Source organism: Chiloscyllium punctatum, chromosome 7 (genome assembly GCF_047496795.1).
Source record: "Chiloscyllium punctatum isolate Juve2018m chromosome 7, sChiPun1.3, whole genome shotgun sequence".
Classification (NCBI taxonomy): domain Eukaryota; kingdom Metazoa; phylum Chordata; class Chondrichthyes; order Orectolobiformes; family Hemiscylliidae; genus Chiloscyllium; species Chiloscyllium punctatum.
Window position 1 is genome coordinate 54,205,303 of NC_092745.1, and position 22,419 is coordinate 54,227,721.

Consider the following 22,419-nt stretch of genomic DNA (forward strand, 5'->3'; position numbering starts at 1 on the left):
CTCTAAGGATGATTTAGCTTGATGGGCAAGTTATAGTGATTTTTCAATTATTTGGTAGTGAGTTTCTCCCAATCCTTGACACCAATACTGTGGTGTCTTGGAGAACTGTGGAGTGTCGTTTTTTTTTCTTTGTCCATGTTTGGAAAGTTGAGGAAACAGAACCTTTCAGGAGAGAGACATTTCAACCATTTGAACAGTTTTCACACCATCGAAGTTAATTTTGCAAGAACTTTGCCTAAATGCTCATTTCACTAAAGACAGTAGCACTTTTTTTTTGACAGGTCTCCTTTGAATCCGGAGGCTGTGGTAGGAATGTTTCTAAAGGAATTTCTGTCATGTTTTTGTGTGTCACTGATAACACAGTCGAAGTCTCTGTGCTGTGCTGGAATGCAGTAACAATAACTGCTCTGTACACCAGGACTTAAGTTGGCTTTTGGAGGCTTTTTTTTTGTCCAGCATTTGCTGCTGTTGATGATTGGTTGGTTTTCCTTTATAAATAATGGCCTTTCGAGAGCATGATTGTTTAGTTATGGAAGTTGCTCACCCTACACCAGAGTGACTTCCAACGTGGAATGTTTGGCTGAATGGATTTTCGTTCATGTGAGTTTTGTTTTGGCAGCATTCTGCTCAGAATCCCAGAATATCCTTCCTCAAAGCATTTGCTGCAACCTTCTCAAGAACAGCTGCAGGTGGATAAGTAAATATTGGCCCAGCCAGAAATATCCACATCCCATGAATGAATTTTGTTTTTTAAAATCCAAGAATATGCAGAGTTTCTTGCATGTAGAATAAAGAGATTGAGAGTGGCTTGCAAATCTGTCATCAAATGGGCAACGATATGGCCATTGTTGCAAACTGTAGACCATGCATGTCTGTTGTCAGATTTGACAGAGCAACTGAGGTTACGGTTATCCATCTAGACAGTCGATGGAATGTACTGCCACCAGAGGGAAGTTGATCTTTGAGGTGAATAGCTACTGTTGCATAAGTTGTAATTATAAAATGTAAAAGTTGCCGCAGTCAGTTTGAACCAGAGGGCTGCTCTCTCGTTAGAGGTAGAAAGCTAGTGGTGATTTAACCTGAGGGTCACCAGGCATTGGGCAAGGGGAGAGGTGCAGAAGGACAATCCTTCCTGATAAACACTGCTTTCACTACATTGGTGAAAGGAGTAAATGTGAACGGTGTTGGATGGGATGGCGATCAAATGGGTTGTGTTGTCCTCAGTGGGGTGATAGATAAGACAGAGGTAGGTTCTTTGCTCAGAGAGTAGTAAGGGAATGGGATGCCCTGCTTACAACTATAATAAACTGAACAACTTTAAGGGCATTTAAATGTTCATTGGATGAGCATATGGATGATATTGGAATAGTGTAGGTTAGATGGGCTTCAGATTTGTTCATCAGGTCTGCGTAAAATATAGAGCTGAAGGGCCTGTACTGTGCTGTAATGTTCTACAGTGAGCTCAGATGGTGTGGGAATTGAACACTCGATGTTGGCATTGCAAACCAGCCAGACAGACAAAGATTGTAAACGGTCTGGAGACTAAGGATCTTGCTTGACTCTGGTCTGGACTTTGAAGGTGTCTGTTTCAGATCTCCCCCTCAAGAAAACTGCAGTTATGAATTATGGGAGAGTAGTGGCAACATATTCCACAAGTATTGGTTCTGGACCAGTATTCTAGAACCCTGGGCTATTGTTTTGAGGACAAAGTGACAGATAGTGAAATTTGAACTCAGCAAAGATCTATAGTAAATGGTAAATGTGTAACCATTGTTGATTGACATTAAGAAGTCATCTGTTTCACTTAATGCTCTTGAGCAAAATAAATCTGATATCCTTACTTGGTCTAACCTACATGTGACTTCAGACTGACAGCAATGTAGTTGACTGTCAACTGTCCTCTGGGCAATTACGGAGAGGCTGGCTTAACCAGTGACCCCTCCCATCCTATGAATGAACTAAAAGAAAAAGGAGAAATACAGATTTGCCCAGAAGTATCTTAGGTGTACAAATCATTTGGAGTGCAATCCACAGAGTTTTGCAATTTACCAAATCACATGCTCTTTTCAAGTTGATGAATAAAGTTGTCACTTGTATTGATTGCAACTGTTTTCTTTAGGTTATGTTGAGCCATTGAGTATTGCAGATCGATGTCACTTTATCCCTTCCATCTTCGCATGCGCAGTTTCCAGAATGGGAACGTGAGTGGGTTTTTATAGGGCACTTAATCATACCCACAAGAGGATTGCCAGCTCTGACCAAATTAGGGACACTTCACGTACAGGCAGTTCTGGGATAACGCGTGTTTTAGGCAGTGCAATTTGGCTATAGCTAGGGAATGGTATGTTGGGAAACATTGACCTCTGGCAATAGCACGATTCCAGTGGGGATCAGTTTGTGCACTTTGTTCTGTGCGTGCACCAATGTCAGCTGGCGACAGGCCAGCTTACTGTGTACAGAGAGCAGCTTTCTTATATTTTTTAAATGTACTATGTTAAATTTACTTTTGTTTCATTAATAAATATGATTTCAACCTTCATTCAGGCTGTGCTATACTTTGCGTTAGACATTTGAGTGACTTTTGAGCAATCGCGAGTAATTATTTTTGCTAGTTTGTCCCAACCCCACTTTTCCCATAGTGCTCATTTTTTCTACTAAGTGATTTTCTATTAAGCGAGGTTATGCTGGAACGCAACTACCATGTTATAGGAGAACTACCTGTAGGTGAGCTTCTATATCGCACTAGGTGATGCACTTGTGCACCAGGCCAGTAGGGATCCCTGCTGTTTATTGTCCAGTTGACCACAGCGGCTTTCATTTACAAAGTGTGTTTGCTGTATAAAAATCCCAAGGTGTTTTGCAGGAACAATATCAAGCAAACTTTGATACCAAGCCACATCAGCAGCCATTGGGGCACATGACCCGAAGATTGGTTGAAGAGGTAAATTTTTAAGGAGCATCATAAAGGAGGAGAGTTGTGGAGAAATTTAGTGAGCGATGAGAGACTTACTGAGTTAAAGGTGTTATGTAAATGGAAGCTTTTGAGATGACTAGGCAATAGATGCCAGCCTTCATTTCTTGGAGCTAACTGATGGCAGAGTGGATGGGGGTGTAAAATTGGCTATACACAAGAGGCCAGAATCAGGAACAGGGATATCTCCGATGGGGGGGACGGGACGGTGTTGGAACAGCTGAGATTAGAGATGATGTGGAGGCATTGGTGTTTGACTGGGGTGGACAAAGGTTAAAAATTACATAACACCAGGTTATAGTCCAACTGGTTTCGGAGAGTTGCTCTTTTGACAGGTAGCTGTGAAGCAGGATAATAAGACCCAGAATTTATAGCAAATAGATTATAGCAAAGATTAGAGAGAAAGACGAACACTATTGGGTTTGGGAATTGATACAGCCCAGTGAACAGTGAGATAAAGCTCCCAGTTGTTGTGCGAAGCTTGTGTTGATCTACATGAGCCACCAGTAGCACAGAAGATTTGTGGAGGGCAGTTAAGAATACTGACTGAAGTCACATACAGACCAAACCATGCAAAGATGGTTGGTTTTCTTCTTTCCAAACAACTGTGGCCTTTATTAAAAATAGGAAGCCAATGACGTGTTTTTTGTTCTTGTTTTTATGATCTTGTCATTTTAATTTCCAGATTTTTTTTTAAACTCACTTACTTACAAGCTGGGGTTTGGACTCCCATTCTCTGGATTTCCAGCGCTCCAATTTACTGATCCAATGATATAATGACTACACTACAGTATTCACATCTCACTGCAGCCCTGACTATAACCAGCTGACTCAGGACAGAATGAGAGATTTGAGACCAGGACCTTGCTTTGTTACGTGGCTCTGTGCTACACTGCACAGTATCTTCTCTTACCCTGCCATTAGCATAAATTCTGATTGTTGTGTTTACTTCTGTGCATTTGTTGCAGTCAAATTCAAATCCAATTCTGAATTATATAGCTTGCAACTCACTTTAATTTGTGATGAACAATACTTTTAGTTTCGTACACAGAAACAAAGTAAGTTACGCTAAGTTCCTTCTCCCTCCCAGTGAGGGGACAAAATTGAGGGCAGAAAAGTGCATAATCCTTAGAATGAAACACTTTGTGGATTCATTATCAGAATATTGTCATACATTATAATGCACATAGCTGAGAAAAAATAGGGAGGTGGTGAGATTACACCTGATTGGACTTGTCCCAGATTTTCTATACTTTGCCAGAGCATCTGCTTGTAATTCTTCTGATACCTTGCTTTCTAAGATGACGTATGTTGTTATGTTGCAGTTATACAAAGCATTGTCGGACTCCACTTGGAGTACCGTGATCCGCTGTGGGCATCACTCCTTAGCAACGATAGATTGGTCTAGGAGTGAATACAGTACAGGTTTACAAGAATGATGCCTGTACTTCAGGGGTTAAGTTTTGAGGGGCGATTATTCATGGATGCAGGTACAGTTACAACATTTAAAAGGCATTTAGATAAATACATGACTAAGAAACATTTGAAGGGATATGAGCCAAGTGATGGCAGGTGGGACTGGTTTAGTTTGGGGTTATGATTGGCATAGACTGGTTGGACCAAAGGGCCTGTTGCTGTGCTGTACGATTCTATGACTTTGGCCTGTTTTCTCTAGAATTTAGAAAGTTAAGGAGTAATCTGATTGAAGTCTTAGCAGAAAAAGATACGGTGGATAAATATACTTTTCATGGGTCGGGTGTTCTAGAACCAGGAGGTATAGTCTAAAAGTTGGGCCAGCCCATTCAGGAGAGATGTTAGGAAGCTTCTACACATAGTAGAGATTTGGGATTCTCTTCCACAGATAGCAGTGGATGCTAGATCATTTGTTAGTTTTAAATCTGAGATTGATTAAAGTTTTGTTCAGCAAAGGTGTTGAGAGATATAGGCCAAAATCAGGTATATGGAGCATAAATCACAATTGAATGGTGGAACAGGCTCAAGGGGCTGAATGGCCTGCTCCTGTTCCTGTTCCTTTGTTCCTACATTGTAGGATGTTTGCTCAGGACATTGTAGCTGAAATCCTTTCTGATACTGTATGCATCATCCACAAACGGGCTAGTACTTGCTGCGATTAGGGGCAGAACTGCGGCTGATCTTCCACTATCCCATCAATGACAGAGGGCGTCAGTTTGCTCCTTGCTCTATGGCCAAGTCATGAATCAGGTGGTCGAACACTTAGACCCTGAGAAATGAAGTGAAGCTGCATTGCCTTCAGATGGGAGAGGTGGTGAGCACAGCACCTTGGCAAGCACCAGGGTGTTGGAGTCACATCTGTGATTTTTCTGACTAGCTCCACAGTCCAGCTGTTGTCCTTCTTTCCAAAGGCAGCTTTGGCATGGCTGAGGTTCCCACCAGCTGTTGTACTGAGTGGGACATAGTAAGTTACTATGTGGGACCAAATCCCCCCTCGGCCCTTTTAACTGGGAACTGGTATGTAAACATTTCAAAGAATGAAGGAAATTGATCCTTCAGACAGAGGAAGAAATTTAGAAATGAATGTAAATGATCTCACTTAACATCTTTGAATTTCTCCTCTGGCTATAGTATAGGCTTTTTTTTTAAGTGCATGCCACTTGTTTCCAAGTATGGTCACCATGGTTCCAGAAATGTTTTGTTGGAAGAATAAACTTGAGTTTTCTTTTTACTGTTTTGTACCATCACTGGTACATTCCTTGCCATTTAAATGTTCTATTACCCCCACTTCAGTACTGCCAAGACATTGTAAAGCAACTATCCTTGGATGGTCTGTCATTTATAAAGTTGCCATCTTTCCACTGACTGAGTTCAACTGCTATATCCTCAGCTATTTGATGCCATTTGTTTAAAATTTAAATTTCACCCACGCCACGCTCCTTGCCCAGAGAGCAGAACAGTTCAGTGAAGGTTGTTGCATGGTTGATAATCTGACTGTCTGAAGATTAGCCCTTTTTTTAAAATTATTTTCTGTGATGGAAACAAAGCCAACCTGGAACCTTATGGAAGACCATCCAGGTACACTGAGAGAAGCAATAGGTTGATGTAACTCAGTGGCACATTCTCAGTGTCTCTGTGGGTTTCCTCTGTGGGTGCTGCAGTTTCCCCCCACAGTCCCAATCCTTTTTTTCCTGTCCAGGACCAGTGGGTGACAGAGCAGAGGTGACGTTGGAGACAAGGAGGTTGCCGGGAAGGTAAGGACTTAGTTTCAGTTTGGGCAGCAGCTAAACCCGAGATACTACACGTGTAGTATCTCCCTCCTGCCCACCCTCCTCTAACCAGAAGAAAACGGACTCTGTAAAGTAAAGTTTTTTTTCTTTATTTTCTTTCATATATTTAAGTGCGTTGTTTGGTTTTAGTCAGTCAATATAAAGCTTAGGTTTAAAATGGCAGGGGACCTCAGACCCATGGCATGTTCCTCTTGTCTGATGTGAAAGCTCAGGGAAGCGGCGGACGTCCCTGACTCTTACACTTGCAAGACGTGAGTCCAGCTGCAGCTGTTGTTTGACCGCATGACGGCTCTGGAGCTGCGGATGGACTCACTGCAGAGCAACCGCGATGCTGAGGAGGTTGTGAGGAGGATAGCACGTTTAATGAATTGGTCACACCGCAGATTAGGATTGCTGAGGGAGACAGTGAATGGGTGACTAAAAGGCAGAGAAAAGGTAGGAAGGTAGAGCAGGTGTCCCCTGCGGTCATCTCCCTCCAAAACAGGTATACCGTTTTGGATACTGTTGGGGGAGATGACTCACCAGGGGAGGGCAGCAGTTGCCAGGATCATGGCACCATGGCGGGCACTGCTGTTCAGAAGGGCGGGAAAAAGATTCGTAGGGCCATAGTCATAGGAGATTCTATTGTAAGGGGAGTAGATAGGCAGTTCTGTGGCCGAAAACGAGACTCCTGGATGGTATGTTGCCTCCCAGATGCTCGAGTTCAGGGATGTCACTGATCGGCTGCAGAGCATTCTGAAAAGAGAGGGTGAACATAGTTATATTGTTGGTGCCTATGTACACCAAGACAAGAAAAAAATGAGATGACGTCCTGAAAACAGAATTCCGGGAGCTAGGAGAGAAGTTAAAGAGGAGGACCTCAAAGGTAGTGATCTCTGGATTGCTACCAGTGCCACGTGTTAGCCAGGGTAGAAATTAAAGAATAGGCAGGATGAGCATATGACTTGAGGGATGGTGTAGGAGAGGGGGTTTAGATTTGTAGGACATTGGGACCGGTTCTGGGGAAGGTGGGACTATTACAAATAGGACAGTCTACACCTGAACCAGACTGGAACAAATGTCCTTTGGGGAGTTTTTGCCTCTGCTGTTGGGGAAGTTTTAAACGAATATGGCTGGGGGCTGGGAGCCAGAAGATAAGACTACTAGACAGTGAGGTGGAAACTGGAGACTGTAATGATCACAAAGTTAGCATTACCAAGGGGAAGAGTAGGCAGAGAGCAGATGAACGCAAAAGAACTGGCAGCCTGAAGTGCATATACTTTAATGCAAGGAGTATAGTGGGTAAGGCAGATGAACTTCGGGCTTAGCTTGGTACCTGGGAGTATGACATTATTGCGATCACAGAGACTTGGTTGAAGGAAAAACATGATTGGCAACTAAATGTTCCAGGATATAGATGCTTCAGACAGGACAGGGAGGGAAGTAAAGTAGGGGAGCAGTTGCGTTGCTGGTCAGGAATGATATCATAGCTGTGCTAAAGGAGGGTATTATGGAGGGCTTGAGCAGTGAGGCATTATGGGTGGAGCTGAGAAATAAGGGGTCTGGATGGGGCAGAATTTGTAAGGAGCGTCCAGGAGAGTTTTCTAGAGCAGTATGTCAATAGCCTGACAAGGGAAGGGGCCATATTGTACCTGATGTTGAGGAATGAGCCAGGTGGTAGAAGTTGCAGTGGGGGATTTCTTTGGAAATAGTGACCACAATTCTGTAAGTTTTCGAATACTCTTAGACAAAGATGGGTGTGGTCCTGATGGAAGAGTATCTGGACTAATGGTGCTGGAAGAGCACAGCAGTTCAGGCAGCATCCAAGGAGCAGCGGAATTGATGTTTCAGGCAAAAGCCCTTCATCAGGATGAAGGGCTTTTGCCTGAAACGTCGATTTCACTGCTCCTTGGATGCTGCCTGAATTGCTGTGCTCTTCCAGCACCCCTAATCCAGAATCTGGTTTCCAGCATCTGCGGTCATTGTTTTTACCTGATGGAAGAGTACTAAACTGGGCCAAGGCCAATTATATCAATATTTAGACAGGAACTGGGAAATGTGGATTGGACACAGCTATTTGGAGGTAAGTCCATGTTTGATATGTGAAGGCTTTCAAAGATAGTGCAGATTAGGCATGTCCCTTTTGAAAACAAGGGATAGGAAAGGCAAGATGACAGGAGAAGTCGTGCGACTAGCCAAGAGGGAAAGGGAAGCATACATAAGGTCCAGGCAGCTAAGAACAGAATGGGCCTTGGAGGAATATTGGGAGAGTAGGACCAGTCTTAAACGAGGAATCAAGTGGGTGAAAAGGGGTCATGAGATAATGTTAATGAGCAGAATTAAGGAGAATCCCAAGGCCTCTTATTCTTATATAAGAAGCAAGAGGGTAACCAGAGAAAGGGTTGTTCCACTAAAGGATAAGAAAGGAAGCTTGTGTGTCGAACCTGAGAAAATGGGTGAGATTCTCAATGATTACTTTGTATCAATGTTCACTGACGAACAGGAGGTGATGAATGCTGAGATTAGAGATAGAAGTTTGTTTACTCTGGATCACATTAACATAAGGAGAGATGATGTATTGTGGAGGCTAAAGGTTATTAAGGTTGACAAATCCCCAGGACCGGATGGGATCTATCCCAGGTGGCCAAGGGAGGTGAGAGAGAAAACAGCTGGGGTCCTGACAGATATCTTTGTAGCATCCTTAAACACAGGTGAGGTGCCGGAGGACTGGAGGGTTGCTCATGATGTGTCCCCCTGTACAAGAAGGGTAGTAGGGATATTCCAGGTAACTACAGACCAGTGAGCCTGATGTCAGTGGTGGGAAATTTGCTGGAGAAGATACTGAGGGATAAAATGTATTTATATTTGGAAAGAATGGGCTTATCAGTGATATGCAACATGGTTTTGTATGGGGTAGATTGTGCCTTACGAACCTAATAGATGGAAGGGTTGTAGATGTCACATACATGGGCTTTATTAAGGCATTTGATAAGGTTCCCTAGGGTAAACTAATGGAGAAAGTGAAGTCACATGGTGTGCAGGGTGTTCTGGCTAGGTGGATAAAGAACTGGTTGAGCAACTGGAGACAGACAGAGGAGTGATTGAAGGGAGTTTCTCAAAATGGCGAAAGGTGACCAGTGATGTTCCACAGGGATCAGTGCTGAGGCCACTGTTGTTTGTAATAGACATAAATGATCTAGAAGAGGGCACTATTGGTCTGATCAGTAAGTTTGCAGATGACACAAAGATTGGTGGAGTAGCAGAAAACATGGAGGACTGTCAAAGAATACAGGAGAATATAGATAGACTGGAGAGTTGGGTGGAGAAGTGGCAGATGGAGTTCAATCCAGGCAAATGTGAGGTGCTGCATTTTGGGAAGGCTAATTCTAGAGCGAAATATATAGTAAACTGAAGATCCTTGGGAAAAGTTGATGAGCAGACAGATCTGGGAGTTCAGTTCCATTGTACCCTGAAGGTGGCTGCACAGGTGGATAGAGTGGTCAAGAAGGTATATGGTATGCTTGCCTTCATCGGACAGAGTATTGAGTATAAGAGCTGGTAGGTCATGTTAAAATAGTACAAGACTTTGGTTTGGCCGCATTTAGAATACTGTGTACAGTTCTGGTCTCCACATTACCAAAAGGATGTGGACACTTTGGAGAGGGTGCAGAGAAGGTTTACACGGATGTTGCCTGGTTTGGAAGGTGCTAGTTATGAAGAGGTGTTGAGTAGGTTATGATTGTTTTCATTAGAAAAAAGGAGCTTGAGGGGGGGAACCTAATTGAAGTCTACAAAATCATGAAGGGTACAGACAGGGTGGATAGAGATAAGCTTTTTCCCAGGGTGAGGGATTCAATAACGAGAGGTCACGCTTTCGAGGTGAGAGGTGAAACGTTTAAGGGGGATATACGTGGAAAGTACTTCACACACAGTGTGGTAGGTGCCTGGAACGCGTTGCCAGCAGAGGTAGTAGCGGCAGGCATGGTAGGTTCATTTAAGATGCGTCTGGACAGATGCATGAGTTGGTGGGGAGCAGAGGGATACAGATGCTTAGGAATTGGGCGATAGGTTTAGACAGTGGATTTGGATCAGCTCAGGTTTGGAGGGCCGAAGGGCCTCTCCTGGGCTGTAAATGTTCTTTGTTCCAAAGATGTGCAGACTAGGTGGATTGGCCATGGGAAATGCAGTGTTACGGGGATAGGCTAGGATGTTGGGTCTGTGTAGGATGCTTTTTCGAGGGTCGATGTGGACTCAGTGAGCCAAATGGCCTGTTTCCACACTGAAGGTTCTATGAACTGCCTCCTGCCTGAAACATACGGCTGTCTCTTCTCCCTGTGGATGTTGTTTGACCTGCTGGATGTTTCCAGCTATTCCTCGGATGCCTCGCATTTTGAGTATTTTGGCTTTTTATGGGGAGCCTTTCTGTGGTTCAAATTTTCTTCTGATATTGCAGACAATTTGAGGGGTTCGGAACATAAAGAATGTTTACCTGTGCTCCTTATCTGTGACTCACTGACATAGCAAGGCTAGCTTAAAACAGTGCACATGATTCTATTTTTAAAAAAATGCCCAATATTTCTTTCCTGGTGTTATGGACAATATTTAGTCCTCAGCTCCAATAGTTAAATATCTGGCCATTATCTTGTCGCTGTTTATGGAATCTTTGTGTACAAATTGATGGCTGAGTTTCCCCACATTGTAGCAATGACTGCGTTTCTAAGTAAGCACTTTCTTAGCTGTGGAGTGCTTTATGCATCATGGGGACTTTAAAAGGCCGTCTATAAATGCATGTTTTTTCCCTGGTGTCATCTTATCTGTGTGGATATTTCTGAACTTGTGGGTGAAGGTCCGTTACGGACACTTATCATATACAATAGCTTAGTGCTTCTGTTATTGGATCCATGATCCAGAAGCATCTTATCGTGAGAACTGGAGAATTTAAATTCCAGCAAACTGGATTGAAAAGCTTTGGTCAGTAACGGTGACTATGGAATTATTGTAAAATTCCATCTGGTTCACTAGGGAAGGGAACCTGACATCCTTACCTGATCTGACTCTAGAACCGCAGCAATGTAACTCATTCTTTAGCTGCCCTCTGAAGTGGCCTCATGTTGTAGTCATAGAGATGTACAGTACAGAAATGGACCCTTTGTTCCAACTTCTCCATGCCAATCAATTTGGTTTTATCAAATTAAAGATATACTGTATAAGTTGACCTTGTATTTTTGACCGACAGTTCTGGAATTTTCCATATATCTCCTGTAAAAGTTGACCCTAGTTCTTTCCAGGTAACATCAGCATTTTTTTTCTTCATTTGTTTTGAGATCAATTGGACTTCAACTAATAATATGGTATTTTGCACCGTAGCATGCATTTCAGCCCCTCAAAGGTAGTAATAGTTGACCCCATAAATATAACCTTAAAAAAAGTGTAAAAAGTTACACTTTTGACTGAGTATGTACGGTAAGTATCTGTTTGGGTAGTTAACTTGTGAATACATTGAAAACAAGAGAAAGTCAATATAGAACTTGCTGGCTGCATTCATGGGGAAAAAAAGGCAAAGTTAATAAAGACTTTTCATCAGAACTAGGAAAAGGAAGAAAGTTAGCAAATAAAAGAGGAGAGGGAGGGGAAATAGACCAAAATGAAAGTTTGTGCAAGGGAAGAAAGGCAGGAGAAGTTAAATGATAAAATACAGCAAACTTTTTACGAGCTGGCATCTATGGGACTTTGGAGTGTGCTGGTTGATCAAATATTTCAGTTGATCACGAGATCCACATAATCTACGTAACAATGCATTCTAATTCGAGAAATGTAATGCAGGGGTGTACACATCACTGTTCTACTTTGTTTATGGTATCAATCACTTACTACAAAATTACATTGTTATTTAAATAAAACCTACCAGCAGAGGGCATTCTCACATAGAGATTGCAATATTACAGTAAACTTTTGTGGTATTTAAGGTGCATAATTTTTGTCAGTCTATTGAGTGCGCCGGTTAAAGTGAAGCTTGTTGTAAGTTTCATGATGCAATGCCGAAGGCACCGGAAACGGGACAAGGAAACAAAAGATGGGTCTGGAGGAGGTGTGAATGGTGAGAACATGAACACTTGCCATCGGAAAGCAACAATGAGTGCAAATCCGACACTAGCAAAGAGGAAAGGGATGGTCGCGGTCTACTGTTGTTGAACCTAAAGTTACATCCAGGCGATAGTAGAATGTCGAGTTGAAGAATGAGAGGTGGATTCTCAAACGTGCACTCAGTTCATTTCTGGAGGTAAAGAGCAGAGAGCTCAGTGACAGCAGGTCGACGATTCTAAATACCAGGTGCCGAGAAGCTTAAGGGTGATGGAGAAGGCAAAAGGTGATGGCCATACTTATAGTCGGAATAGAGATATTCTCTAAACAGGTGGACCAATCTACAGTTTGGTCTCCCAGTGTAGAAAGAGTAGCACATTGAGCATTGAATACAATAGGAAAAGCATTTCATAACAAGAATAGGCCATTTGGCTTTTGAGTCTGCTCCACCATTCAATAAGATTATAGCTTGATCTGGTTTTGGTCTCTGCTTCACTTTTCTGTCTCTCCCCCCACTTAACCCTAAAATCTCTGTCCATTCAAAATTTATGCAACTTTGCCTTGAATGCATTAAAGGGCCTGACTATCATTACTCTTTGGGAGGTGAAATTCCACATGTCAGCTATCCCCCACTAAGAGAAAAGCACTTTCCTCCTCTGTCTTTTAAGAGTATTTTTAAACCCTAGATTGGCACTCCTCTTGGGAAACTACCTGGGTATCCAGCCCCCTCAAGATTTTGGGTTTCAGATAATCCCCTCATAGAATCCTAGAATGCCTACACTGTGGAAGCAGGCCATTCAGCCCATCCACACTGCCTCTCCGAAGAGCATCGCACCCAGACTCACCCCTCCCCTATCCCTGTGTTTCCCATGGCTAATCTACCTAGCCTACACATCCCTGGACACTCTCTTTTGGGCAATTCAGCATAGCTAATCCACCTGGTGCACATCTTTGGTTTGTGGGAGGAAACCAGAGCACCTGGAGGAACAGACAGGCCGTCTCCCAAGGCTGGAATCGAACCTGGGTCCCTGGTGCTGCAAGGCAGCAGTGCTAACCACTGAGCCACCATGCACACCCCCTCTCTCTTTTTCACCCCCCCCCCCCCACCCCCTCAGGTTCAACCTCTCTTCATAAAGTAAGTCCTTCCTGCCAGAAATGGGTCGACTGAAGCTTTTGAATATGCTAAACTCAAGTTCAAATAAATCCCTGTTTGACCTGGTGGTTTTTGACAGCCAGAAGTGAAGATCCCAGTTGTTCCTTCTCTATACGCAAGTGCAGAGACATATGACACCAAAGGGAGGCGGTGCTGGGGTGACTGAGGAAGACCAGGGTCTGTCAAAAGGGAGCAATATCTTCAGAATGGTGAACGGAGATCAGGACGGGATAGAAATAAAACTGAAGAACTGCAGATCTGAAATCTTCACCTGGACTGGTAGCGTCTGTGGGAAGCAAACAGGGTTCCCGTTTAGAGTCCGGTGACTCTTCATCAGGGCTGAAAGTATTTGGTGACATTGCGTACAGAAATGTTAGAGAATGATCCAGTGAATACCGAGCCTGCTGTTGTGGAAGGTGACTGTGAGGGAACCTTGTACTAATTTTCGGGAAGGGTTGGGATGGAAATATAGGGCACGCTCAAGGGCCATATAAAACAAGGTGGTGGAGAGGCATTTGAGAATAAAGCAAACTGATCACTCTCGTGGTTCTGTGGTGGTCAGATGGTTACAGCTAAAAGAGTTGGTGTGGGGTGGTGATGAGTTAACATCAATATATTAAGTGAAAAAAAAATTCTCTTCTCCTGTCAATAGTTGTACAAAGCACCAACCTATTTGTCTTAATCCAACATAGGAACAGAGAGAAGATATTGCAATTGTAGAATCCATTAATACTGGAAAACCCATCACTGAGTCCAGAGTTGATGTGGACACTGCATGGCAGGCTGTGGAATATTATGCTGGCATTGCTGGGACTCTGGCTGGTAAGGACAAACTTTCAAAACTGAATGAACATGATACAGCATTAAACAAAGCCCTGATCAGTGAAAGTCAGGGCAACTTCACATAAAGTCTTGTAAGACCATGGTTGAATTCCAAATTTTTCTTCACTCTGAAATTGACAACCGTCCTTTTTGTTGCCAAGGCCCTGGAATTTCCTTCCTAATCCTTTTTTCTCATTAAAGATGTTCATTGAAATATAACTGAGTATCAAATTTTGTTCCTTGACGTATCTGAAGCACATTGTAATGTAATGTTCTCCAGTTGCAATATCAATACATGTTGTTGATCCCATTACTGTATTGCTTTTTCTGAATTTTCCCCTCATATGCAGCACAGTATTTAACCACACAGTGGCACCAAACTGTAATCATTACCTTGACATTTAGCAGTCCTTTCAGAGATTTCCCCAGTGAAACTAGGAGGCATTCTGCAAACTTCAATCCAATAAGCTGACTTCCTTTGCTAAAACAGCATGTTTGTAATCAACCCACTTCTCCTATTTGTCCAGTTCTTCCATATAAGGTGGTAAATTAATGTTTGCATCAAGTATTAAGGAAAAGTAAACCAATATCTCTCTGCTACATTGCCTGAAATTTACTGCTTCATGTGGCCGACTCACTGGTGAGAGGAATGGATTTTCCAGGCCAACAAGTGGTCTTTTGGCTGGATAGTCTATACTGGCTGTCCACATGAGAGCAAAATTTAATTTCAATACAGTCTTTTTCTCTTCCTAGTTCAGGCTAGTTGGGATGTAACATATCCCAAATGACATGGTTTATGTATCAAGTGAGCTATTTTCTAGAAAAGTAATACCTGTAATCTTTACTATGATCTTTAAGCCAAGTTTTTGATTATTATGCTCTCCACTTCCACTTCCACCCCCACCCCCACCCCAAAACAAAACCCAGCTTGCTAGCTAGGATGTTTTGTGACGAGTCTGGGGTCTGTTGTTTGTTGAGCAAGGGTATGAGGACTGTGGAATATAGAAACAGGATAAGGCTACTCAGTTTCTTGAACATGTCCTGCCATTCAATCAAATCATGACAGATCCGAAAAGTAACTCCATATCCCTGCCTTCATAAGGCATAAATGTAATGCCATAATATTTTTGACCAGTAAAGTTCTGTCCATTTCTGTTTTAAAACCAAGTAAAAAGGCTACTCAGCCCAGTGCATGTCTCTGTTGTGTTAAGTCAACTTTATTACAATTGTGCAGCTCTGCCTTAATGCTTTTGCCAACCTCCTTGATGCTCTGAAACTGCAAAGTTGAGATTGCTCTTAATTAAGAGCATCAACCTTGCTGAGGAACCCAATCCACATCGAACAACCTGCTTTCAAAACTCTGTCCATGTTTTGACAGCTGTGACAAATTATCCCGCATCAGCTGAGGTAATCCCCAACATTTGCAAAGCATCAACAACATTTAAAATAAAACAGTCCTCAGAGCTTAAAGTCATTTTATCCTAATAAGCGTTTCTGCAGATAGTTAACTGAGAAAAGCATGGCTAAAGCTAGTGTTAGTACATTATGCAGTGAATCTGGGGAATCAGTAAACAAGAAATAGTGAAGATTTTGAAGCATGTTTAGTCTGTTTTTAGTAGAGGAGACTTGGAAAACTTGCCAAGGATACTTGAAATTAAGTAGTGAAAAGGAGGAAGGACTTAAAACAATCACCATTGCTGGGGAAATAGTGCTGGGAAAGCTATTAGACCTAAAGGCTAACAAGTTCCCAGAACCAGATGGTGTGTATCCTAGAGTGTTAAAAGGCTGCAGAGATAGTAGAGGCATTGATTTGGTTACATATTCCTTGGGGCCATTCCATATCTGTGTGCCAGATATCTTTGAAACCTATTGATTCATTTTTGATGTGTATTGTTCCCAGATAAACTAATGGGTGGAAACCTTACCTCAGCCCACCTTCAGAGATGAAGGTATTTAACAATTGTTCTGTCATCAAGTCTGAACTTTTGCGCACCTAAGAAATGGGAATGCAAGTAGCCCACTCAGCCCCTCCACCTTGATCTGCCATTCAATAAGGCGGTAGCCAATCTGATTACTTCACAGTCCTGTGTAACCCTGAGAACCCTTCATCTCCTTATTTAGCAGTATTTTATCGACAGAGAGTCACAGTCAGAGAGATGTCCAGCAAGGAAACAGACCCTTTGGTTCAACTCATCCATGCTGACCAGATATCCCAACCTAATCTAGTCCCATTTGTCAGCACTTGGCCCATATCCCTCTAAACCCTTCCTATTCATATATCCATCCAGTTGCCTTTTAAATGCTGCAACTGTACCAGCCCTTCACCACTTCCTTTGTAAAACTCATTCCACACACACACCAGCCTCTGTATGAAAAAGGTGCCCTTTAGGTCCCTTTTATATCTTTCCCCTCTCACCCTAAACCCCTCTAGTTCTGGACTTCCCCACTCCAGGGAAAATACCTTGTCTATTTACCCTATCCATGCCCCTCATAATTTTGTAAACCTCTATAAGGTCACCCCTCAGCCTCCAACACTCCAGGGAAAACAGCCCCAGCCTGTTCAGCCTCTTCCTATAGCTCAAATCCTCCAACTCTGGCAACATCCTTGTAAATCTTTTCTGAACCCTATTATGTTTCACATCCTCCTGATAGGAAGGAGGCCAGAATTGCATGCAGTGTACATCTGCCTTAGAAATCTTCAGATCTTGCTTCCACCACCTTTTTAGTGAATAGACTTCCCAGGACACACTCCCTTCTGTGGGGAGAAAATGAAAATGCTGTTCCTCTCCTATCTTAAATGGATGATCACTTATTTTAAACCAGTGACCCCCCTTCGGTCCGAGGTTCTCCCAAAGGTGGGAATGACCTTTCCATATTCATCCTGTCAAGGCACCTCAGAACCTTGTGCTTCAATCAAGTTGCCTCTCAACTGGCCTATTCCAGCTATTAGTCTAGTAAACCTCTGAACTGATTCCAGTCTGTTTATGTCCTTCCTTTGATGAGGATCACCACTCTGTGTAGAAATGTTTCTTAATTTCACCACCAAAAGATTTGGCTCCACTGCTTTGACAATGTATTATTTTTAAGGGATAGTCTATTAGAAAACAGACAATTAGAAAAGGAGGGGTACTTTCAATAGCTGGAACTAGTTGTGTATCACCGAGATCAATGCTGGGACTGCATGTTTTTACAAAGAAATAACTTGGATGACAGAAGTCATTGTATTATCATAAATTTGCAGACAGTGCAGTAATAGGCGGAAGGTGATGAAGACGCATAATCGACAGAGGGATTTCTACAGGTTAGGCGAATGGAGAAAGTTTGGCAGATGGAATGCAATGTGGGGCAAATGGGAGGTTATGCACTTTAACAGGGAGATTAGAAGAGCTGAATATTATTTTAAACGAGGAGAAGTTGCAGAGATCTGCAGCACAGTGGGATTTTAGGGTCCTTGTGCATGAGTCACAAAAAGTTAGCAATCAAGTTCAGTGCATGATGAGGAAAGCAAATGGGACATTAGCCTTCATATCAAATGGGATAGAGTATAAAAGTAGGGAGGTCTTGCAAAAACTTAACAAGGCAGTTGCCAGGTTCCACCTGGAATATTGTGAACAGTTTTGTTCCCCTTTATCCAAGGAAAGATACACTGGCATTGAAAGCAGTCCAGAATCAGGCCATTTAGCCCATAGAGTTCACATCAAGCCTCTGAAGAGCATCTAACCCAGACCAACCCCCCGACCCTATCCCTGTAACCCTGCATTTCCCATGGCTAACCTACCTAGCCTGCACAGTCCTGTACACTACAGGCAATTTAGCTTGGCCAGTCACCCTAACCTACACATCTTTGGACTGTGGGAGGAAAGTGGGGCACCCAGAGGAAACCAACAGGGACAATGTACAAATTCTACACAGACAGTTGCCTGAAGCTGGAATTGAACCCAGGTCCCTGGTGCTGAGAGGCAGCATGCTAACCACTGAATCACCGTTTTAGCCCATTCATTTTGCTTTTGCCAGTTTTTGAGAGATTTTCTTCCAAAAAGGAGGTTGAGTAGGTTGGCTTGTATTTGTTGGAGTTTAGAAGAATGAGAGGAGACCTTTAGGAGAATGAGTGGAAACCTACCATGTTCTTGAAGGGTTTGAAACAGCTGATGCAGAGTGTTTGTTCTCCCTCTCCACATGTGGGAGAGTTTAGAACTAGAGGGATAAAATCACCATAGTCCCTGAGGAATGTAGTCCCACTGCATCATTAGAGATAGAGAAGACTAGTAGTGGTTTAACCTGAACATCACCAACCCTCTGCATTACAAATCAACTATCCACCCAACTGAGCTAACTGATTTCCATCCCAATTGTAGCAGTAATCGTAAAGCACTATGAGGCAATAAATCTCTCTCTGACTCATCACACTAAAAGAAACTTGTATTTTCTTGGAGAGTTCACACTTTTGTTACACCGTATTCCACCATCTGTTTATTCCTTGTTGCACAAATATTGTCAAATCTAAAAATATGTGGAAATGCTGAACACGTCGGTCTTATCCTGGGAGAGTATTAGAATTCGATTTTGTGTCAAACATGTAGCCTTTTCGTTGGAATAGTAATAATAGGACTATGAACCTTTATGTTTGCAAGATTAGCAGCTGTACAGCGTAGGACTTGAGCATTTTTTTCTCTCTTTGTAATGCAAATGTCAAGATGTTCAGTAAATAAATAAGATGGGAATTAAAATCAAGGAACCCTAAAATGACGTTAAAATACCAGTAAGCAACATTGTCAGGACCATCTTACCTAGTTGACAATGGATTAGTGCTTGACTCCATGGATGAAGGTCTGTTTAGTTTGTTGGCAGAACTGTGCATGCATTTATTGATCTTTACTGACGTCATTCTTACACTGAGGAAGCTGATCCAGCATCTGATGGACTGACTGGATTGTGTTGCTAGGGATATCCTGACCTGAATGGCCCTGACACATCATTCCCTCAGTCTCTGCTGTTTGTTTGATTAGATTAGATTCCCTACAGTGTGTAAACAGGCCCTTCAGCCCAACAAGTCCACACCGACCCTCCGAAGAGTAACCCACCCAGATCCATTTCCCTCTGACTAATGCACCTAACACTGGGCAGTTTAGCATGGCCAATTCACCTGACTGACACATCTTTGGACTGTGGGAGGAAACTGGAGCACCTGGAGGAAACTCACGCAGACACTGGGAGAATGTGCAAACTCCACACAGACATCTGCTCAAGGCTGGAATTGAACTTGGGTCCCTGGTGCTGTGAGGCAGCAGTGCTAACCACTAAGTGACGGTTTCTGTAGATCAATTGTATGTATCCTGAAACTCGCACTAAATCTCTTTCCTTTGTCTCTGTGCACAGGCCAACACATTCAGCTGTCTGGAGGATCATTTGCTTACACAAGGAGAGAGCCCCTTGGTGTGTGTGTGGGAATTGGGGCTTGGAACTACCCATTCCAGATAGCCTGCTGGAAGTCAGCTCCAGCTCTGGCTTGTGGTGAGAATTGTACAGTGCTTTCATCGTGTGGCAAAAAATATATTTTCTTTTTATATAAAGAAATCCTTTTCGATCAGCTTAAAGGTCTTTGTATTTTCCTGTTAGCCCAAGCTTGTCACAAGATATAATGGAGAGTGTCTAAAATACATACTACTTTCAAAAGCAATGTTTCCATTCTACTCATGACACCACAAAAAAGATTCAACTGAGACCATTGTTTAAGTTTGCACCATTTATTTCAGAAGCATATTTGAGTTTTGACTATACTTTCATTAAGTGATTAACCACCAATCTTTCTAAGTTCATTTTTACATTTGAAAGAGTATTTTTCAGGATTAGCTTCACTACGTGTGTATGTCCCAATTTTTAATTATTTTATATAAGGTTAAATTACACCAAGTTCTTGATCCCTTCAGAATGTTGGAGAGGAATTTTCCAAAACTTTTGCCATTGGGATTTTTGCCTTTACGAAAGCGATCTCATTCTGCTGTGTGGTATGGATGTGTATGTCAGTGATGTCTAGACATGATGCTGCAAACACATTGAATCTGGGATTTATTTTTAAAAATCTTTCCTACCGTGTTTTCCTTTTCTTGTAAATTTATATGATTGCTTACTCCCTGGTAGTTTTGGTCAGCTTGAAATAGCTTTGGTGCTGATTATGGAAAACTAGTCAAGCAGTTAACAGCATTTAAGTTAAATTCCAGCTGTTTTCAGAAATAACTTATTTTTTGGTTGGCAGATGATCAAGACAATTGTTCGATTGCCACAGGCAGAATGCTTTTAGCCAATTTTTATTTTGTTTGTTTCCGCAAATCTATCCTATTTAAGAAGTTCTTCACGTTGGATATAAAGTGGGTTTTGGTGCAAACCTTGTTTAAGATTGTGTACAGCACACATCAGTACGTGATGTAATATTTGGCGCAATTTCTACAGCCTAAGGTTGTGCCTGCCACTACTATCCCTCTAGGCTTTGCTCTAGGTAGCTTCAAGCACTATACTGCAGATAAACTGTTTTTTTTTCAGTTCTGGGAGAAAGTGAGGACTGTAGATGCTAGACATCAGAGATAAGGGTGTGATGCTGGAAAAGGACAGCAGGTCAGACAGCAACAGAGGAGCGGGAGAATCGACGTTTCGGGCATAAGCCCTTCTGCTCCTGCTCCTCTGGTGCTGCCTGACCTGCTGTGCTTTTCCAGCATCCTGCACTCAACTTTTTTTAGTTCTGCTCAAGCAAAGCACAGTGTGAATTAATTGAATACATGCATGTAAAGAATGATATGTGAATTTTTAAAAAAGTCTGCTGTCATAGAATAGAGTCATAGAATCCCAATAGTGTGGAAGCAAGCCTTCCCACCATCGATTCCATACTGACTCTCCAAAAGAAACATCCATGCTATCAAGACACATCCCCTACCCTATCTCAGTAACCCTGCATTTCCTATGGCTAATCCATCTAGCCTGGTCACTATGGATATTTTAGCATGGCCAATCCACCTAACCTGCACATGTGGGAGGAAACCCGAGCACCCAGAGGAAATCCACACAGATAGTCGCCTGAGGCTGGAATCGAACCCTGTTACTGTGAGCCAGCCGTGCTAACCACTAGTCACTGTGCTGCCTGCTAGTGGAGCTTTCACAGTGATGTTTGTGGTACAAAGAAGGAAACACTTTCTTTATGTGGATGCATGTGTTATTCTTGCTCTGTAACCCGTCGGGCTGAACTTTGCCGGGGCCTAGTGCATGGTGGGGGAGTGGAGCAAGAACCTTTGGTATTGACCATCATTACCCTTCAGGAACTGGCCGCAGTTTTAGGGAATGTGTGAATTAGTCTGAAAAGCTTGATGTTACAATCACCCAGGGTTGCCAGTCATCTCAACTGGTGAGGATTCCTTAATCACTGTTCAATTGTACATTAAAAAGTTGCATGCTGTTCACTTTTCTGTAACTGGGCTTTTAATGGAAATGTGACTAATAAAATTTGAGCAAAACAAAAGTAGGGCCTATAAAAGAAAAAGACCTCCTACATCTTTCAAAATTCAGCCCAAATTTGTTTGCCCAAGCTTGTCACAACATATATTGTTAGTGTATAAAATATATCCATCATTTTAAAACAATATTTCCCCTTCTCAGCATGATTCCACAATAAAAGCTGAACTGAGACAATTTTTTTAAGTTTGCACCATTTATTGCATGTTTGATTTTGACCAGCACAAAGTGATTAGCTAACAGTCTTTTTAAAGCTAATTTTCACATTTTAAAATATTTTTCAGAATATTTTAACATCTCTTTTCACCGCAAGTGTTTAACGTAAAATTAAATTACGATATGTTATCTTGATAATCTCTGGCCAAGCGGAGTTTAATTATTATCTGGTCAAGGAGTTAGATGGGTTAAAATGTGTACGTCAGTGTTCACTAACATCTGTAGTGTGATGGTTCGGAATGGTGTGTCTCCAGGACAGGATTTATCTTCTGAGGAAGCTGTTGGTATATTTTTGTGATATAAATTTAGTTGCATTCCCTTTGCAATAACCAACCTATTAGGATCACACTGTAGCAGATGACTGTATCCTCTGGCCCAAGCCTGATTAAGCATCCCAGCTGATGCTGACAAGTGAGTATTTTTCACCATGTTTAGCA

General features: G+C 42.4%; 1 protein-coding gene across 1 annotated transcript in view; it reads left to right on the forward strand.

Annotated features, from left to right (window-relative positions):
- aldh9a1a.1 (aldehyde dehydrogenase 9 family, member A1a, tandem duplicate 1) overlaps nt 1-22,419 on the forward strand; it is a 57,940-nt gene that overhangs the window by 20,981 nt on the left and 14,540 nt on the right. The window contains exons 3-4 of the mRNA XM_072573586.1: nt 14,140-14,269; nt 19,646-19,780. Of these exons, the coding sequence (XP_072429687.1) occupies nt 14,140-14,269; nt 19,646-19,780 (265 nt within the window). The remainder of the gene's footprint in view (nt 1-14,139; nt 14,270-19,645; nt 19,781-22,419) is intronic.